At 37.8% G+C, this 17,757-nt stretch overlaps 1 protein-coding gene across 7 annotated transcripts in view; it reads left to right on the top strand.

Annotated features, from left to right (window-relative positions):
* RGS20 (regulator of G protein signaling 20) overlaps positions 1-17,757 on the top strand; it is a 49,527-nt gene extending 31,770 nt beyond the window's left edge. For 4 of the 7 annotated variants that reach the window (XM_050328515.1, XM_050328549.1, XM_050328524.1 and 1 more), the window contains exons 2-5: positions 9,442-9,590; positions 13,417-13,503; positions 14,298-14,532; positions 15,797-17,757. In XM_050328515.1, the coding sequence (XP_050184472.1) occupies positions 9,442-9,590; positions 13,417-13,503; positions 14,298-14,532; positions 15,797-15,985 (660 nt within the window). In that variant the 3' untranslated portion in view covers positions 15,986-17,757. Of the gene's footprint in view, positions 1-2,457; positions 8,987-9,441; positions 9,591-13,416; positions 13,504-14,297; positions 14,533-15,796 lie in introns of those variants that run through there. The other 3 variants (XM_050328532.1, XM_050328563.1, XM_050328558.1) reach the window with 3 other exon arrangements.

The raw sequence follows: 17,757 nt of genomic DNA, 5'->3' as shown, positions 1-17,757 counted from the left end.
GTCGACTCCAGCTGCCATAGAAGACAAGGAAAGGGATGCCAAAAGCCTGTGCTGTGCAGAGAAGGACTTGACACTGATTTAACTTAATTGCAGTTTGCAATGACCCAGTTTGTGAAGGGACTCAGCATGGGACAAAGTTATATCCGTACTTATATTCATACTGCTCCACTGTCATAGCATCCACATAATCAGCTGGACTGGAACAACAGGTTGCTTTTTCCATGCAGCTGGTAAAGAATTCTCTCATGTCTTTCCCATATTACAGAAGAAATAATGACAGACAGTGACCCTGCTAACTACATGTTAGAGTAATATTTTCAATTAAATCTCTTGTGATAAAATCCAAAGTAAAGCAATTCTTTATCCAGAGGAGATATAAGGCATCTCTCTAAGGAAAACAAAACAAAACCAAAAACACCTCACCCCACAAAAATCCCACTGAAACCCTGAGCAAGTCAGTTTCTTAACAAGAAAGTCAGATTTTACTCACAGAAAGACTTTAGTGCAGGAAGTTTTTTGCAGACAGTGGGCTGATGTATTGGCCAGCTGGGCAGCACCGAATACCAAAGAAAAAGGAGGAGAAGACGTCTCAGCCATTGGTAGAAAAATGCCTCAGCTGGAGGTGATGTGATCAAGGCACCATTACCTGTTACTATGCGGGTGTGATACACTTTCAGCCATTCCCTTTGAAATGTAAAGTAATATTTTAAGCTGGATAGATGAACTCAGCTCCTGTGAGCTGCTGCTCCTCTGGAAAAATAAATTAGGTCAAATAGGTAAAGGCACTCAATTTCCAGACATTTGACAAAAAAGCATCCCAGAATTGTTAGTTAAACTCATGGAAGGACAACACTTTTGCAAGTTTATCCACTTAAGCCTTTGACAGACTTGGGCACAGCAATGACATAAAAAGCTGGTTTATTCCATGTCATTGCCAGTCTCCTCTCTGCTAACCTCTGTCTTGCATTTACAAACTCTCAGCCATCTCAGTCACCTCACCACAATGCACCAAATCTCCAGTAATAGAAAATAACTTTCAAAGAGCTCTTGCTCTCAACTTACTAAGTGGGCAATCCGACAACTATGCCTAAAGCATGTGCACATGTGTGGGTGAGTTCATTAGCATATATTAGAATTCTTCTCTGTCTAAAATAGCACACTGCTTGATGCAGAAAGCCTGCTTGTCACATTTGTCAATGAAGAGGAAGAAGCACGAGCATCGAGTTTCCTGTTCATATTTCAGCTGACAATAAACTGCCACAGGCTTCAGTGGGAGTATGTTGCAGCTCCATGTATATCTGAATTGTTAAAATATAGATCCAGAGATTTACTTGGAGCTTGACCCCAGCTGCTGCAAGTCTCTCATGACATTAGTAGATAAGGACAGAATCTCTTCCAATTCGCTGGTTATCACTGTCGTGAGGATCCAAAGACAAAGCAGCAATTGTGAGAGTTACCTAACCTTCCCTAAAGCTCACTGACACCAATAGGTGGTTTCCATTGCTTTAATGGGGTTTGGATCAGGCCTGAAGTATTTACTCAAAAATAATTGCACTATATGATCCACATCTGTGCACTCAATCCAAGTGGCTGCCAGCTAGCATTATAGCACAGGGCTTCTCAGGCTGTGGAGTTACTGTGAAAGCTTCATGCTGTGGTCATGCAAATCAGCCCTGAGGACAAGTTAAAAGCTTGCACACCTGCCTGACTGTAACATGTACAAGAAGGAAACCTTATGTCTAAGAAATTATGTTTAAGTAATAGAATATTTCCATTTTGAGCTGAGAAAATGTCATTGTGCTCCAGCATAAAATGAGGATAAAAGTATAAAGTTATTGACTACAATCTTCTGCACATTCTTGGTGGGGTTTTTTTGTTTGTTTTGTTGTTGTTGTTGTTTTGGTTTTTTTGGTTGTTTTTGTTTTGGTGTGGGTTTTGTTTGTTTGTTTGTTTTTGGTTTTGGTTTTTTTGTATTTGTCCGAGGTTTGGTTTTGGTTTGGTTTTTAAATTTGACATTTGTGGCTTAGATTTTAAATATTCCTCCTTTGGGAATGCTATATTCTTGTAACCCACCTTTCTGCTGAGACATTAGCAAATACTATAAATGTTACAACTAAGCCAGATATCATCTGAGGTGTTTTTAAACAGGGAAATAATTTTCACTCCTGACCTTTACACTCCTTTATGTTTATAAGGTTACATACAGAAATGCTTCATAGTCTGAATGTTAGGCATGCTTTGGAGTGGAAAAGGTATGACAGACATACTTACTTCACCACCTCAACACTACTCTTAAAGCATACAGTAGTTTTTCCACTATTGTCAAAAGTAGTGTTTCTTTAAAAGTAGTAGCTTTCTTTAATCCTTGGACTTTTTTTTTCTTTTCTTATTTATTAGCATCAAATAATATGAGCATCTACTTTTTAATATGATTCATAAATGCTATCTTGCTGGATAAGAAGCCATTAACTTTCCTCTACTTTTGTTTCATTGTTCTTTAGGGACAATTTTATAATGGACTAAATTTGTTATTATCATTACATAGAGAAGGACATCTCTTTCCCTGGGAGACACAGAAACTCTGGCATCTGCATAGATGCTACGTTAGATTGACTTGAAACAGTGAACCAACTGGAGACAAGCTGATCAACTCAACTCCTACTCCCTGTCCTCATTTAGGGGTTTGACTTATTGGTGCTTTCCATGCAGAGTGGGGACAGTTGTGTGGATTCCTCCAGGCAGGACCTGCTGTGCCTAAGACAAGTTTCTTTATGTTTCAAGGTGCTGATTAACATCTAGGGTAGAGACTCCAAGGCTACAAAATCAGTCCAATTCTGCATAGATTGCAGGTAGTCAGAGGAGACTTGCAAGTAGCAAGTCACTTGTATGTAGTCAGAGAAACTTCTTGCAGATGCAGAAAGGTACACAATGTAGGACATTGCGTACACAGTTCAGGTAGGTAGATGATGTTTTGTATGGGGCAGCCCCAAAGAACACGAGACAGCTGGATGTAACTGCACAGTAACCCATGATTCAGAGTCCCATCTGATCCAGCCAACACCATCACTATGAAGACCTTTGCAACAGAAACTCCTCTTGCCATCTGGACACTGACTGTCCTGTTGAAGGATTTGATTCCTCACAGTGATGCAATATTAGCAAAAATCAGACCCCGTCGACTACCCAAGAATCATCAGATTTAGCCCTTCCCTATCCATAGGAATGAAAAAGTAATATTTTTTTCTATTAAATTGTTGCTACCCAAGCTCTCAGCAAGCAGACATGGGTGTCTTTGGGAGTGCTGTGATTACTTTGGGCAGTCAAACTGATAATTGAACACAGAGATAACATTTCATGTTATACCTAGCTATTGGCTAGAACTGTACCCAGGCTGGGTTCAAAGAGAGCATGAACAAGATAGCAGCCTATCTCCAGTTTTCTAATCTTCTGTGTTTTCTTCTCTAACCCATTTTCACAAGGCATGTAGCTGCTCCAGATGGTGGGGACAAAGAAGACAGACCCTAGTTCTCAAAGTGCAGAGAACATCCAGCACAGAGGATTCTCATACAATTTGTTCATTCTCATAGCACCTTCTGAGAGGTCTGGAAATCTGAGAGGATAAAGGAGGTACAGGGCGTTTAGAGCAGTGAAATTTCCAGTTTGGTGTCAACGAGATAACCTAGAGAAAGACAATATTTGATAGGCTTATTATTCCTCAATGAGGCAAATTTTAGGTTATGGAGCTCTGTTGTAGCCCAGCAACCTAGTAAGGGAGTTAAAGGTAATAGGGAATTAAACACAAACAAGAGACCAGGAAGCATCCAAGGTATAGGAATGCCAGGTGTCTTAGGGGACAAAATGTCACAAAACAGGTTGCTGAAACTGTCCATTGGGGCTCAGAGGTAAGTTCTGCTGCTAGACTTTTCTCACTTACCTTGAAGCAGCAATATAACCTTGCCTCAGTCCTAATGAGGGAAAGCACTAGAACTCAGTGTGACTACTCAAGTGACTTAAAAAAACAACCATAAAACCAAAGAATCAAAGCCCAAACAAAAGCAGAGCAGTGATTTGAGCTTGAACCTGAGGGATCTTGATGTTCCTGAACCTGCAAGGATCTCAAGAACAGCACCTCACAGGTCTGTATCTCCAACTATTTAAATAAATGTATTGAAGAATCTAAACATAACTAAACTACCTTGGAAAAAAAAAATCTACCTCTAAAATTAATGTATAGTTAAAACAAGAGTTCTCTCAAAGCATAAATGCAAAATTGTCCAAAGAGAGCAGAAACAAAGAACAATAGTTCATGCACACTGATACACATTATTCCCTTAGTAAGATGGAAAAAGTCATTTTTGGTGACAAGGTAAAATTCTCACTGTAACCAACTGTTTAAATGCATTCAGGAAGCAGAAGGAGATTTTGAAGAAAGGCATTTCAGACAATTCAGAACACCTCTGCTCAGCACCACGTGGAGTTAAGTCCAACCCAAGATTTGAAGTCACTTTTTCCTGCAGCATAAATACAAGTACCAGATCAGATCCTCAGCTGGTATCCAGTATAAATTCCCTTGTCTTCACTGACCATAGGGAAATTATAAAATTTTTCAGTAGCTGAAAAATGTCATTTTCCATTAATGTACATGAAATTAGCATTAATGCACATTATAAGTAATTAACATAATACTTTAAAATTGAATGAATAAAAACTAGGATAGAATTTTCTCTCATCACAACAAGATTTTGACATTCCAAAGAATACATCCTCTTTGTTGATGGACATACTTATATTTAATTGGCAAGAGAAAGGAAACAGAAAATACTGGTCAGTAAAAAATCCATTTAAAACTAAATACCAATTGCATGCCAGGCAAACTGAAAACCTTAGAAAGAACATCTCCATCTTGGTTTTTATCTCCAGAGTGTCAGCTGACCAAACAAGTAACTGTCCTGGGAGGCTGCTGTGACAACAAGTTAAATTTACCAACTGCCACTTTCAAAGTGCACACCTGCTAATAAGGTGATTGAAGAATATTTGCAGTCACATTTACAAAAAAATTGACCCAGTTAATTAATTCTTTGCTAACTGCATTATAAAATTTCTCTACAAGGAGAAATCTGTTCAATCACAGGTTCTTTCCCACTTCAATGCCATATTACCTAAAAAACAGTCTCATGTCAGATTTGTGTGATCTACCTGACAGCAGCAGGTGTAGGAGGATGGCTGTATACCTTGCTTTCCTCACGAATGGACTCTTTTGTTCTACAGTCAAATAATTGCTTTGAACTCTCCCCCACCCTTGAACGCGCTTAGTTTTATACACAATTCAGTTCTCAGGCTCCTTGAGCTCCAAAGTTGATTGCTGCAACTAATTGTTTTCCCTGCCCAGCTCCATACATGAATTTTTTTGCAACACTGCACTACTGGCTTAAATAAACAGAGATGGTTATTTAAGCATCACACTGAGGTTGTGGAAAGAGGTTTAGGCTACCTCTTAAACTCCTTATGAAATGCAGCAGCTGGAAGGGGGGAGCAATATCCATGTGCCTCTTCAGCTACTTCCCCACTCTACCATTTGTGGGTCTGCTGAAGGTATTATCAGACAAGATAAGAAAAGAAAACTTTTTAGCTAAATGTTAAGTATCAATATGTCATTCCTGTAGAAGTTTTAAGGTAAGCTATTAGATCAAAATGCTGTTGACAATTCTGACTTTTCATTCTTAAAACAACCTGATCACCCACAATATCAGCCTAGAAAAAAGGAAAGCCCTCTTGCAAAATTAGGAGTCACACTTCCACTCACTTTGATTACAGTTCGTAATCCTTGGCCTAGTACTGTGGGATAATAAACTTGAAGTGGTCAACAGGACCATGTGCTATAGCATCAGGAGCTACAGGTGAATAATTCTTCAACTAATATATATTGCAAGTATCATCATTGATGCAAAGAACACAGGTACTAGATTTTCTAATTGGTTTTACACTTACTGCATGACCCAGTCAGACCATCTGATGTCCCAAATTAACAACTGTAAAATTATATTAAGAGAAGACCTTTTTACTAGGAGGTCTAGAAAAACTCTCTCCTTTTTGTCCTGACACTTGGAGTCTACTGGGGGCAAAAAAAATAAGGACCTCAATTCCCACAGATCCACAAGTCAGTCAACCAATTGTTCAAACTGCTGCTAGTGTGGCTTGTACTATAAAGAAGCAAGAAATTTTGTTAATTCCTACAAATAATATTCACTGGGGTAACTGATAAATCTACTAGCCATTCCTGCACACAGCACAACTCAAAACAGTAATTCAAGCAGTTGCCTGGCAAGGCTCATTATACAGCCATGGTGGTTGCACCAAGAAGCAGCAAAGTGTGATGGAAAACTTCCATGTCCCATAGTGACATTCTGGATATACTAGAAGTAGCAGAAACACATCTACATACATAAAACAAAGCTTTTCTGTTTGTGTCTCATTCATGGCTCTGTCATTAGCTCACTGCATCTCAGACAACTTGCTTCATCTCTATGACTTTTTGCCATACACCTTCCAAGATCAATATACTTCCCTGTCTACAGTCATACTCTGATAGCCTTAACACTTAAGGTACTTTTCTTTGAAAATGAATCCTTAGATGACTTACACAAACTCAGTGTCTGTGGCTTTGCCTCTATTCCAGGCAAGAAGCAGCTTATGTAAGAGCAAAAGCAGCAGACAGGGAACTGTATCACCATGTACAGCTGCAAAATTGCAGGGTTTGGGCTTCACTGCTTTACCTTTTCCTTTTTTTTTTTTCTTTTTTTTCTTTTTTTTTTTTTTTCTGAAAAGCAAAGAAATCTAGAAAGCCAGTGTATATCTATTAAAGATAGATAAGAAAATGTGACATAACTTAGGCAGAGGCTACGTCCTACTGTGCATTCAGGTCTCATGTCTGGCATTACAAACTTGGACAATACCTTTGCAACAAGTCATTCTGTAAATATGAGGGTCAACTTTATTTTGCAATTCTGGTTAGAGGATGAAACAAAACCCTCACTTGATGCAACGTATCTGCTTCTCCCACAGATTATTTTTTCTGCAGAAGTCATAGTTAGATGCTCTATGATTCAGAAGTGAAACAAAGACATGATGCTGCTGGGCAGTTTTTGCCATGCAGGTACTTACATATTCTTCCCTTTCATTAAAGATGTCAAAGAAAATTACAAAGAACCACCTGAAATGGTAACAATGGATCCAGAAAGATCTCTTGAATTAAGTCACGATGGAATGAGGCAGGGAGGGAGAGTGTATTCTTCCTATTTTCCCCATCCTATACCTTTCTCCTTGGGAAAAAGCAGACAACAGGAACAAAATTTTCTACTCAGATCACTATCTGCTCAATTGAAATATGGATTAGAGATATGAATGAGTGAACCATCTACATAAAACATCTCAAGAGCCTATGGATTAGGCTATATAAACAGCACATCTGAATTCAAGCTACATTTTTCTAATCAATAACAAATCTTTACTGTCCAAAACAGCTTGAAATAATGTTAGATATATTAGTCTTCCAATAATGCTTTATTATACTGTCACTTTCTAACTGAAATTGTGAAAAGGCTCTATATAAAAAAGTACAGGTATCTGGAAGGAAATTAACACTTAAGAGTTTCATTCTATTCCTGTGAATCTGAAACTCTGAAGGAAAGAAATTTGAATCTACAAATTCATTCTACATTTCACATTTATTCTTCCACATTTTGAAATGAGAAAGGTTGGCGGGGGTGGGGAACTATGTTCTTTTTCTGATATTCTATTTCTGGTCATTCAGGTATTGCTTGTCAGTTAGGTCTACAGAGTTTCAAAATGGGTTATAATTTCTATCTATATGGGTTATAATTTCTATCTGTACTGTTGTTCTTGTATTTTATTCCTCCTTCAAAACAGGTGCATCTTCTGCTCACCATGTCATGCATTTGTCTCTTGGGAGAGTGGGTGGTTCTCACAAATACAAAAACTGCTAAGCTCTGTAAGACAGAAAGAAATTCAACATTAACAAAAAAAATCCAGTAGCCGAAGTGCAGCAAAATGTAATGCTGCACTCAGATAAAATAACCTCCTTTCTTCTCCTGACACTTCTGTCAAGTACATGACAACGTCTGTACCTTCCCCCTCAAGTTACAACAACAGTATTTCCTAAACCTGGCTGAACATCTTAGAAACGAAGGCAACTTCTAACCCTCCAGTATTCATTTCATTAGATTCAAGTCTGATATTAAATTATCAATTTAAAAAAGAACTCAAAATTGGTAGCAGCTAATTTTAATTCCCCTACAACTGTCACGGCCTAAAAAGGTTTAGCAACCTGAAACAAACCTACACACAAAGGGATCTCGTGACATAGGAGGATGACTAGTTATGTATTCAAAAGTCAAATACAAATAAAATGAAGAAAGACTCATTTTTGTACAAGCTGGCATTTCATCTATAAAAGACATCTGTCACATATGGCACAACCCTCAGCATAATAGGGAGAGCATTATTAAGTGCTGTAGAGCAAATATGAAGCTCAAAGATAGGTCAGAAAGGGACAGGGACTTTAAGGGGACTTCATCAACACCAATTCTCTGCATAATCTGCAAAATGCAGGCTCCAAAAAGGTTTCCTAGAACAGCGCAAAAAAAACCCCAAACAGTGCATCCATCAAAAATTGTTTCACACTGTCTTCAGTTGGGGGTCAACCAAAATACTGTAATTATTATCATCTAGTTGTGTGTTTTCTCCTCATGTTCACAGAAGCACTCGACTCCTCCTTGAGAAAAAAGCATTTTTAAAAACTGTGGCAGTCAGGCCTACAATGGACAAGTGAGCACTGGCACTACCCCCTTTGCTACAAGGGCAACCAGCAGGTTTGAAACATCCTCAGTACTCAACAAAGACCAGATTTTCAGGAGAGCTCAGGTGTCTCACTCAAGCATCATTAAGTCTGTGCCCTGGCTAATCAAATGTAAGAAAAAGAGTGGGGGGAAAAAAAAAAGAAAAAAGAAAAAAAGAGGCCCTAACTCCCTCTGTTTTGTATCATTTGCTTTAGGATTTGCCTTAAAGTCAAAACCTCATGAAACACTTTTCAACTCCTAGGCTTATATACCACTGTGCCAAGAGCTCTTCAAGACCCTCCCTTGTATGTTTTGCTCTCTGCATCACCACTCCCTTCTCATTGTATTCCCACCCATTTGCAGAATTCACTAGCCCTTTGCCTTCCCCCTCAGCACTTAAATGAGTGAATCTTCCAAAGGATTCAACACCTAAGAGATTCCATGGGGGGAAATCAGGTGTTTAGCTTTTCAATTCCTTTGTAGCTGTGGCCTTCTGCACTTCTTGGTAAGACTTCTAAAGCAAACAAAAGGGAAAAAAAAAAAAAAGATAGATTTCTTACTTCCCCCTTCTTTTGCTGTCTTGCAGCCCATGGGATCAGAGAGGACGGAGATGCGCAAACGGCAGATGTCTACAACCCAGGACACCCCAGGTGCTGCACAGGCTCAGCTCAGCACAGGAAATCGAGGGTCCAATGCCTGCTGCTTTTGTTGGTGCTGTTGCTGCAGCTGCTCATGGTAACCCCTCTCCTTAAAACCTCTGGGGAACAGAATTGCAGGGAAGGAACGCATAGCTAGTATATAGGACAACAGAAGCCAAACAAAACACCTGTGTAATTCTGCAAATCTGGGACTGTGAGAGATGACTGTGCACAACCTTCTACTTCAGTCTACTCTTTCTTTGCCCTGCCATTGAAATAACAGATTTTTAAGAAAATATTTGCACAGTATCTTACTTTTGTTGTCAGTACTGTGCAATGGAAGGTGTGTTCTGTGCAGGACTGGTTCTCCTCAGCATTGAGATTCACCAAGGCTTCCACTAAAAACTGAAAGCAATATCAGAATGTATCACAGCTTTAGATTTAGATTTGGGACTCAACAATGAGAGATAGCGGAAGGTGAAAGAATTTGTAGGTCAGAAAATGAATAACCAGGTGCCCAGCATTGTTCTTTTCCTCCCCGAAGGCAACTGGATCTGTTGTCATTAATTAGTGCTGCCAACTCATGGCACCTGCAATTCATATGAAGCTAATCCTTGGAATCAGAGACTTTAAACATTGTGGATACTTGCTGAAAATGAGCAGTAAAGCAGAAATAATTCTGAAGAACTCCCATTACAGGGTATTAAGGAAGAAAATCTATCAGGGAATCAAAGCAAAAAAGGACACGTAATCACTTGATTCCTTAAATTAATGATGTGTTCACCTTCACTTTCTTACCAGCTCCTCTAGATCCACGTGATTTCATTCAAAACTGAAGTAAATCTTCCCATACTGTATGTTTAATGGCTGAGACCAGAACTTGCATTGAAATTAAGAAAAAGTCTTAAACAGCCATAGGAGTTCAACCAAAACACTGACAGCAAGCAGAGTGCATCTTATAAACTCACCATCCACAACTCAACCACTTCAGAGCAAGCAAACCTGGCACTGAGGTGAAGAAGTCATAAACAGACTTAGAGCCCACGCTAGTAACCTATTCTACCAATTTTCCAATAGCACCTCGTGGCAAATGCTTTGGAGAATACCATTAGAAGGCAAGGGAAGAGCAAGCTGATTGTTTCTTTGGTATAGGTACTCAGCTCAGCAGAAGCCAAGACAATGCAAACAATGAATAGTTTGCAAGAATAAAAGGCTGCTTGGAGGGGTTTTTTACAAATGCCCAGTACTCTGGTACACTAAAAAGCTTTTCAGCAGGAGCTTAGAGGTAAACTAAGGTAGAGTTCAAAGAGGTATTAAGTACTGTGTCTGTGCAGGCTCAGAGTTTGCTACCTTGAAGAATGACATCTATGTTAAAGCATCCCACACAAATTCCAGTGCCATCTCATCAGCTGTCCAGTGCAATTGCAAGTGGCTCAGTCCAGAGCCTCATTACACAAACATGTTTTTCCATAAAAGGAAAAAACAAAACACATTTATCTAAGAGTACATAAAATTTGCATTTTACCTTTTAAATTGTTGATAAAGTGCTTTTTTGACATTTTACCTGATATTTTCCAGAATGCTCATTTTCTGTGCACGTCACTATTCAAACAATTCAAAGAAAGCAATTTACTCAATAGGGTGTGTGAAAGTACCCAAATTTCATGATGCTTTAAACTCCTATTTGCATTTTGGAATCATCTGGGAAACCAGTACAGGCTCTGAAACAGAGCAGCTTGTTTTAGCTTTAAAATAATTCCTGATTTTTTTTTTTTTTGAGAACAATTGTTTTCTAGTAGCAAGAAATGCAAAACAAACCGTAATTAAGCTATTTATATTCCCTATTCATAGACCCTTTCCTCAAAATAGCCCATGCACTTGGAACAGAAAAATTATGAATAAAAATAAAAATAACAGTCTACATGAGTCATGCAGCTGAACATCCATTATTCAGCATACTCTTAATAGTAGATTTAGAATGAAATTAAATGAGATTCTCAGCTGGATGCTCAAAGCCTGTGTTCATTCCTACAGCCAAAACTCAAGCCTCCAGCCTGTTACTCTTCCAGATCCTGAGAGGATGTAGTGTTGCACTAGTCTCTTTATCATTTACATTTCTAGGGAAAGAACCTGCCTGTAAGTAATTTTCTGAGCCATGTTGTGTTCTCTTAGGGAAGCTTTTGTTATTCCTTTTGTCTTTTTCCCCTTTTCTGCATTATCCTATGAAGACTGTAATCCTTTCTGTTGGATCTGTTGGTTCCCCTCAATCCACAAATAGCTCCCACAAGAATATTGCTTCTTGTCTGTGTGTGAGGAATATATAATATATCACTTTACATATACAAAAAAGGCCAGTAAAAAGGGTAGTAAATGCTTGAGATCTACATAACCCAAAAGAATAGAGAAGTAGGTTTTCTACTTACTTTTTTCTAGAAAGGTAAATTCAAATAGTTCATTGGTTTGAATGTATGGTTCAGATGTCGCCAAAAAAAACCCTGTTTGCAGTATCTGCTCTCCAACAGGAAACCTTTCCTTTGCCCTGGCAAAGAAAAAAGCAGGTCTCTGCAAATTATGGACTAAGAGTAGGCAAAGCAGGAGAACGAGATACCCAGTAAAATAGTAAGGCTGCAAAGAAGACTTAGCCAAGAGTTTAGAAGGCAGAAAGGGCAGAAAAATTAAGTGGTTTAACAAAAAATCTCATTAGAAATAAATGAGACTCTTCAGGATTAAGGTAACAAAACTTAGAACATGAGCATGGATGAAAGGTAAGATACAAATGAAGAAATTGTTTGATATTTATCAAATTGTAACAACTGTGTTGCTTTATTTCAGCTGGAGGACACATTTCATATAAATTACAGGTTATATAATTCACTGGGACTTTTTCTTCTTGACCTATTTTAAGCAGGTTTACAGATTATATGAATGTGTGTGTCTATGCACATGTATTTCTTCCTAAGTTATGAAGACCTAAATATACTGGAATGTAGTCTCCATTCCCTAAAAAGGAATTCCCTAAAAACAAAGTGTATTTTGTCAAATCCAGTTTCAAATGAAAAAGAATCATCTACAACTACAAAGCAAACTTTTTTTTTTTTTTTGGTAATGCTACAAACAAGTGCTTCCTGTCAGACATACTCAAAACAATATTCAGCAATGATAGATTCACTCTTTGTGCTCCAGCCTCACATTTTGAAGCATATACTAGAACTTTCTTAAAGCTGCAATTAATTACCACACAATCCGGCTGTATCTATATCTGAACCCTGAAAGATGTTTACTTTTCCAACATCACACAGAGAAGTCTCTAGCTTAGTTAAAACTTGTATCCAGCTTCTGAACTCTGGCTTTCTTGTAACATGGTATTACCACTCCAAACCAGAGTCTTAGTCCTCATTGTGCCCCTATGGCTATAAAAAAAATTAGCCAAGGAGGAAACAAAACCCCTAAATAAACAAATTCAAAAGCACCTTGAAATCTAACTCACATAAAACCAGCGCATCAGGTCTAACCTAAGCAAAAACAGTGCATTGAGCATACACAGTATAATAAGCATCAACAGAGAATAGATTTGATATGCAATAAAGAGTAGGCATGTATACATATATATCCCATATACATATATATACTTGTGTATACACATATATAGGGAATTGGACCTGATGATCCTTATGAGTCCCTTACAACTTGAGATGTTCTATGGATATACGATCCCTCTGTAGAAAGTCTATGTGATTCAATATCAAACAGCATTCAGCTACACTCAAGTTCGCCAAGTTTATACAACTGTAAAATTAAGGTCAGAGTTTAACTATGGCTAATGTGGCTGTCATTAGCTTCTGTCCTTTTAGGTTTTTTTTTAATATCTGTGTTCAGAATTTTTCTCTACAAAGTTGACTAAAATTTTGTTTGCTACCTTGCAGCCTTACTGTTAGAAATCAAGAAGAAGAGAGAGCAAGGACAACATCTCATGAACTACAAGCAGAGGGTATTCCAAACTGCGAGGAAAGGTATGGTCTTTATTAAGTGTTCTGTCAAGCTAAAATGAAACCCAACAAACCATACTAAGTAATTTCAGTGAATAACCTGAAATACAAAAATATCTATTATCTACTTGTCATCTGTTTTTTACCTCCAAAGGTCTGATCTATAATATTTTACCTTGTTTATATGCAGGATGTAACCACATGTAACTACTCTCATAACACGATAGATCAAAGCCAACATGTAAATAGTCTCCTTCTTTTCTGAAATAATTTGAAAATACATCCTGTTCCCACCCAGCAACTATGTAATGAGGTTAACTGGCAGTGCTCAGCCTTACAAACATAATAGAATAAAAAGGAGCTCAGATCCTCCCAAGAGTTAGGCAACAGTCTTTTCAGAATTGTTCAAACAGGTAAAAGCACCTGCAAAATGGTAATATACAGGCCATTACCTTTCATAGTGTTTAAATCATTGCTTCTTTATACAGATTTTTATTCAATTTTTAACAACAACAAGGATTATTAGGTATAGAAAAAAACGCGTAGCTGTTGCAGAGGTACTTCTTTGTTGCAATTACTTTAAGAAGTAAACTGCAATTTCTGCATCAAAGCGCTGAGAATCACCTGCATCAGAGCTTTTGATAAGCACACTTTCAAAAAACAAAGAGTTTACACTTGGGTAGTTCCACTGAGGAATCAGAGCCCCATGAACCTTACGATTTTGTTCCATCGTGATGGCAGATACCGCCTCCCAGCTGCAAATAGCTTGAGTAACAATCATTTATTTCTCTCTTCTTGTGCTCTTCTTCCTCCTCAAGCCCTGCTCCTACTCTCGAAGAAGTAAATGCCTGGGCTCAGTCATTTGACAAGTTGATGCTTACACCAGCTGGCAGAAATGCTTTTCGTGAATTTCTACGAACAGAATTCAGCGAGGAAAACATGCTTTTCTGGATGGCCTGTGAGGAACTAAAGCAAGAATCCAACAAAAGTGTCATTGAAGAAAAAGCAAGGCTAATTTATGAAGATTATATTTCTATCCTTTCTCCAAAAGAGGTATATTACTTTTCCTAATACATTCTTTGATGCTGCTTTGCACAGAAGTTCTAACTTGCTTAAAGCTACACCCATAGTCAGGGAGAACTTTTTTCACGCCCTCCAGTCCACTTCCATCAAGTAGGGATTTAGGGGAAGGAGGCACCCATCACTGAGGTGAAATGGTCAAAACTACTTTCACTGGTTGGAAGAAAGCGCATCCTATGCTACCATGGCATGCTGACATGGAATTTTCAGTTTGAGCCACAAATACACGTTATCATGTTATCCTTGCTCAACTTAAATTTTATTTGTTGGACAAATCATTTTCTTTTCTCATTGCACCAGGAAGGCAGTGTACGTGTCTCCAAAAGCACATTAACCACAAATAAAGTGTTATTTGCAAATCGCTCAAAGAGCAGCTCACAAAATATGCCACAGAACAAACACAACGACTTCCTGAAAATTTCCAAAACTACTCATCACTTTGCTGTTAGCAAATATGCCAGGTTTAAAAGACACCTCTGTTCAGTTTGAACTGCCAAGCAGGCTGGAATTTTAAACCTTTCAATATCCTTGCAAAACTGCAACTTAATTGTTTGTGGTGCAAGCTATACTTACATACTTATAGAAACGCTGTTTAAACCTAGTCAGTCTATTCTCATAATACTAATGTCTTTCTACAGACACTAGAGCCTTGTAGAAAAAAAAAATTACTTGTATGTTGTATGGAATTATAATATACCAATATATCAATTATATATATATAATTATACATATACGTATCAATTATATCAATTGATGTGAACCTGTGGTTCACATCAATTCACCCTGCTCTTTAACAGGAATTTGATTAAGCAACAGCTTCCCAGGTTACATTTTCCGACTGCGTCATACTCCTTACTCCAAATTCAGCCTCTTTACAACAGCACTCCAGGAAATGAACCTTCACAAAAAATTACAAATCCTCTCTACTACAGAGCAGGAAGTCGGCCTGGAAATAACCCACTGGTCTCTAAGGCTTCAGTAATAATGGGATTGCAGGCAGCCTTCTTCAAGTAAGATACCTCAGTGAGGACATTTCTGTATCCATACTCAAGATACTACTTCTTCCAAATTTTAACACAGTCAATTTTGCCTAAGTATATTTATCAGTTTTTACACTCATGGAGGACACCAGCTGAATTGGTAAAAAGATCACTTTTTCAGCCTATAAAAGAAACCTAAAACCTCACCTGTACTATTCACCACTATTATTTACATGACTTTCTATTTTAACACACAGGTCAGTCTGGACTCCAGAGTAAGAGAAGTGATTAACCGAAATATGCTGGAACCCTCACAACACACCTTTGATGACGCACAGCTTCAAATCTATACCTTAATGCACAGAGACTCTTACCCACGGTTTATGAACTCTGCTATTTATAAGGATTTGCTTCGGTCCTTATCTGAAAAACCCATTGAAGCATAGAATTTTTTCTTAAATGTATTTATTTTAAAACAAATGGAACTCTGGGCTACACAAATCCACAGGGAATTTAGAATTAATCAGATATCTACCTGAAAATAACTCAGGCAAGTTTTACTACAGACTGAATTATTTAAATCCGCACTGGCAGGCTCTGTCACAATCAGCTAAATACAGTTTCTGATCAAATTCAGTGTTACTTTGCAAAAGGGAATGAACATAATGAAGAGAAGATGTTGTTCAAAAAATGCAGTATTTTTTCAAACACAAAACACTATTCAGAAGAAAAATTGTTACAGTGTATGTCTGAGGTACAAATGCCAACTGAGCGTGAAAACTAAAATTAATTTTTAAGTGGAGTGTTAGAATTGTCTTGAAAACCAAACCAGTTTCCCTATCCACACTGTGACCCAAGTAAAAATATTACTGTCAATACTTACTCCAGGCAATGCCATCATACCTGGCATAGGTACACTCCACCTGTTTTGGTATAATTAATGTGTACACGGTGTGCTAATGGAAATCAGCACAGCAACCTCAAGTTTATTAAAGTTACTGGTTGAAATAATGCTGCCTATTAAAAAAAAAAATCTTTTGAAGAGTTATTATTTTACTACTAAAATCTGCTGAAAGCATTAAGTTCCTATTGTTGATGTTTATAAAGTTAAATTATTTACTTCAGAGGAAGATGTGTCTGGGCATTCAAATTCCAAAATAAAGCACAAGAATTGCCACACATTATTCTCTTCCCTCAGTAGGTATGTGTAAAATCCTTCACTATTCACACCCATGAGGATGGCACCATCAGCCATCTTGGTTCTGTACATATTAAATTCTCCCATTACCTGACAGATCTTGTAAGGTTTCTATTACACATACACACACAATTTAATTAATAAAAGCAGGAAGCTTGAACTGTTGTGTTCTGACACAGCACTATTTCAGACTGACAGCACTAGCTCTATCCAGTAATAAACAATGTTCAATTACTGGTACCCCCAAAGCATTACACTTGATTTCTTGTCATATCTCTAAACCATTAATCACAGGAAATACCAGGAAGAAAGTAAGTTGAATCCACATAATCTGTGTGTAGGTCTGTAATTCTAATATATTCTTTTAAATTACAAGATTCACTACAATTCCACTATATTAAACTCTGGATTTTATAGTGGATTTCCACTGAATTGCATTTTTTAAAATATTTATTTAAATGACACCAAATGGCACATATAGTTACAAAATTATATACAGGAAACAGGAAAAAAAAATACCCCTAGAAAGGGAGAACCAGACAGGTACAGTTCAATGATGTGTACTGTAGCCCTTCCAAAACCTACACTTTGCCTAATTCCAGCACTGTGGGAAGTACAAAATGGGGACTTTCTCTAAAAAAATAGAAATGGGAATAACATAATAGTACTTGAGAGATCAATTTAATTGTTTCCTCAATACACTTGGCAGGAGACATATTCTCCCCTTACTGCATTTGCATTATAAAACAAATTAATGATGAAATATTTCATTACACAGCATCACAGGAGAAGATCCAATATGTGGTAACTTAACAATACTATGGACCAGTTCAAGGCCAGGTTGGATGGGGCACTGAGCAACATGGTCAGTGGGAGGTGTCCCTGCCCACGACAGGGGGGTTAGTACTGGGTTAAGTTCCATCACCACCCAAATCAGTCTATGATTCCATTACCAGTTTTCATCATCTCCTTCCAACAATATAACACTATTCAATATGTCAGCACAAAAAAGTAAACAAA

This window comes from Myiozetetes cayanensis, unplaced genomic scaffold, assembly GCF_022539395.1.
Source record: "Myiozetetes cayanensis isolate MyiCay16 unplaced genomic scaffold, myiCay2020 scf1, whole genome shotgun sequence".
In the NCBI taxonomy this organism is placed as follows: Eukaryota; Metazoa; Chordata; class Aves; order Passeriformes; family Tyrannidae; genus Myiozetetes; species Myiozetetes cayanensis.
This window is presented reverse-complemented; position numbering and strand designations above follow the sequence as displayed.